The sequence below is a fragment of the Limulus polyphemus genome, unplaced genomic scaffold, assembly GCF_000517525.1.
Source record: "Limulus polyphemus unplaced genomic scaffold, Limulus_polyphemus-2.1.2 Scaffold830, whole genome shotgun sequence".
NCBI classification, from domain to species: Eukaryota; Metazoa; Arthropoda; class Merostomata; order Xiphosura; family Limulidae; genus Limulus; species Limulus polyphemus.
The window spans coordinates 240156-243911 of record NW_013666440.1 but is presented as its reverse complement, the minus strand read 5'-3'; the positions used below and the strand labels follow the sequence as shown (position 1 = coordinate 243911).

General features: G+C 29.2%; 1 protein-coding gene across 1 annotated transcript in view; it reads right to left on the bottom strand.

Annotated features, from left to right (window-relative positions):
- Positions 1-3756, bottom strand: part of LOC106460761 (putative homeodomain transcription factor 2) — a 60428-nt gene that overhangs the window by 2571 nt on the left and 54101 nt on the right. Inside the window, 3 exon segments of the mRNA XM_022387538.1 lie at positions 2066-2161; positions 2509-2664; positions 3166-3252. Of these exon segments, the coding sequence (XP_022243246.1) occupies positions 2066-2161; positions 2509-2664; positions 3166-3252 (339 nt within the window).

The window sequence follows — 3756 nt, the reverse complement described above, 5'->3', positions numbered from 1 at the left end:
ATTTTCAGTAATTAATCTCTGTATGGGTTCCGTAATTTGACCGATCTCGCAACCACCATAAAAATTAAGAAATAAATATAAATTATGCCTCTTTCATTCTAAAGTAAACACAAATTATAACATGAAAACATAAATGTTTAGACTAAATAGCTTAAATCTCATAACGTTATACATTTATATATATCTATTATTTTTATTATACTGACCTTTCAGCTGTGACTGGCTAACAATACAGAAGTTATAATGACGTGGCTCACGTGTACTCATGCTACCGTATCAAATAACATAAAACTAACCTTTGGTCTGTGCAAAGTAACTTGTCTTGGCTGTGTTTTAGTAGACTAGTATTTTGTAAAATACAGACACATTTCAATTATTATATATATGTATATAGATTATTGCTATTTTGAAATAAGTTCTTAAACATATTTTTCCTAAAACACAGAACAGTAAATAAAGAAGCAAAGCAAACATTTATCTCTTCTAGTTACGACCTTTGTACTCAGTTGCTGCTTGACGTAGGTTGCTAAGTCTTGAAAACTTTTGCACGTGGAGGATATGAAACAAAATAATTTTTTTAGGTTTTATATACACATTTGAATAACTAAAAAATTATAAATTACTAATTCTATGGTATTAATTTAGTAATTTATAATTACTAAATTATAGTGGAATTCCATGGTATTAATTTAGTAATTATAAATTACTAAATTAATACCATAGAATTCCACTATAATTTATCAAGCATAGTAACTAAGATTTATTTTAGTCTAAAAAAATATGAAATTTTGAGCAGACTAAAGACACACCCTACCTCGTTGAAATATTGGTTCAAAAGAAAGAAATGGCACTAAGTCCATTAAAATGGCTGAGAAAGCTACTAGGGGGACATTCTGAGCTTCTGATTGGTTATTCATTTCATATGTAGAAGTAAGTGTATATAAGGGAGTGTTTCCAAAAATGGAAACAGGTGGATAGGGTGCCACTGTATTTGATTTATTATATGAGCAATATCTTAGCAAATTAAAAAATAAGCAGCTCTTATTTTATATTCTAGCTTGCCAATATTGGTAATTTGAGTTTCTAATTCATTCAAAACTACAGACTTAATATCTTGCCTTCACAAACATCTAATTTGAACCAGTGCTGCATTCACCATGCCAGGTTACACACAAAAATTGATGTTTAACTGTGTTTTTTAATACTTGCTTTTAAATTAAGAAATTGAGTAATATTTAGTACTAAAATTTGAATTATAATCTACAGTTTCATACCAAACTTATTGACATAAATTTATGAAATAGTAGTTCAATAAGATTTTGAATGCGAGTCAACAAACAAGATGACACGTCCTTTCACCCATGACCCGTCTTGAAATGGTGAAAATAAAGTCTAAATTGAAAAATTAGAGACTATTTTTATTAATAGATCACTTGCAGAAGTGCTATATATGTATTAGAATCATTTAAGTCCTATAGAACAATATATAGTGAATACACATTTCAAACATAGTTGTTTCCCATCTTCTAACTAATAATTGAGGATAACCTTTCTTACTTTGTAATTAAGAATATTCATATGTCAATGGCCACAATAAGTGTCTGCTTCAGGGAAAATGTATGACAGCTACAACTAAGAACTGAATTTTACATTTCAAATGAAGAGCAAAAAATTATCTTTCTGTAAATATACATATTTTGTATATTTTAAAAATCAGGCTTTTATGAACTATTACACACTCTTTGAGCGTTTATAGGTTATAAAGGCTAAGCTTGTGAAAAACAGGTTTCACAAAATATAAAGGTTCACTTGGAGGCCCTTTACATAACACATGTTTAAAAATTTCATTTATTTTGTTGGTCCCTTATTTGGATTAGCCATAAGGATTTAGCTCCAACAGCACAAGTTGAAATGTCATTAGATCCATCAGAAAGAATAGCATGGGTCATGGACAATACAACTGTCAACTATTTTTAGTATGCAACACTAAAAATTAATTAATTCTCTTTTTAACTTGATGATTATAAAGTACAAGTTTTCAAAGCAACAGGAGTTTATTTCTTACCTTCAGCAAGTCAGATGCCAACTTTAAAACATTGTTTGCTAACATAAGCTCCTCCTTTTTGTGAGGCTTTTGCTCCATGTGAAGATACAAATTAATCTAAAGAAAAAAAAGCAGAAGAAAACACATATTTTAAGCTACAATACAGTTATCTTTCCATACATACCAGTTCTTATTATGTTAAACACCTGAAGATGAAAAGTATTCTGTGACAGAAAAGTGAATGGCAAAGGTACAATTCTAGCACTTCTACTTCCTCAGCATAAGAGATATAGCAGTACTGAAACATTTTTAATAACTGTGAGATTTCTGGAAGGATATCACATCAAAACTTACTCATTTTCAAATATATTGCTTGACTTTAAGACTAGCCTAAAGAAGATACATGCTAAAGAAATATCCATAACAAATCTAAAAATATAAGATAAAAAAATCAAAACATTCACCTGTTCTGTAATAAGCACAGAAAAGTTGCGGTACTTCTTGTTTAACTTGGATCCTAAGATCATAAATCTCATTAGGAAGATACCTAAAGACAAACACCAGCAGAATGCTTCCCAACAGTAGAGACGTTCAGCAAATTGATCACTTTCTTTCAGTAGCTGTTAAACAAAAATAATTTATGGGTACAGCGTTTACTGTGAAACTTATTTAACTACAAATATAAAGTGTTTTAGGAAACTACGATAAAATACAAATGATCATTCTGAAAGTTTTACAAATCTCATTTCAAAATGAAGTTTTTTATTATGATCAACAGATCTGTTAATGAGTACATCAAAATATGTTATATTTATTCAGGTAATAATAAACAAAGTTCATTATATCTACAATACACAAACAAGAAATAATGATAGGTAGCCAAAGATTATGCTATTCAACAAAAATATCTATAAAACTAGTATTTTCACTATATCAGTTGGAGGAGCCATACAAAAGTTTAATGTTTTAAATATTAGGCTAGATCATAGTCTTACCCAATAACTAAGTTTATCAGAACAATGCATATGAAGAATCAGAATTTTTAAACTTGCTTTCTTTTCAAAAATTGTTTATTTAAAATGTGACAAAACTAATCCTTTAAAAAAAAAAAAGACTTGTACCTGCAAACACAAGAAAGACACCATGCAAATTCCAATTATAAAAGTTGTGGAGACTATTACATCAACAGATCTCTGGGGACCATGTTTCTGTAACAAAGAAAAGCTTTTTAAATTATATTTTGGTTGTATGAAATCTTACCTTAAATTAATAACACGTATACACATGGAAGTTCTTTTCTGAAATTTTTGATCAATGGTTCCTTAGTTTTTTTGTAACAGTTTCAAGAGCATGTAAATTTCTCTCATTCTGTGCTCTAAAAAGGATCTTGAAGTGCTGTTTGTTTGGTTGGCTGTTACTACACTTCACTAAGTGTTTTGCTATTTGTGTGGGATTTACACTTATGAGGCTTAGTTGCTCATTGATTCATTCTCCTAGTCTCCTGATTGTCAATCCTATACAGTCTTGTTTGAAACTTGAGCATTCATACTGATAGATTATCACAAATTTATGTAAATAGTTGGTTCAATCTTTTAGGGAAAAATATTTTAATCTGCATTGGAATATGAAAACACAGTTGAGTTTAATTTGCAGATAAGTTCTGTTAATCAGTTACCTGTCTTTTTTTTTTGATCATCAATGACATACTTCCT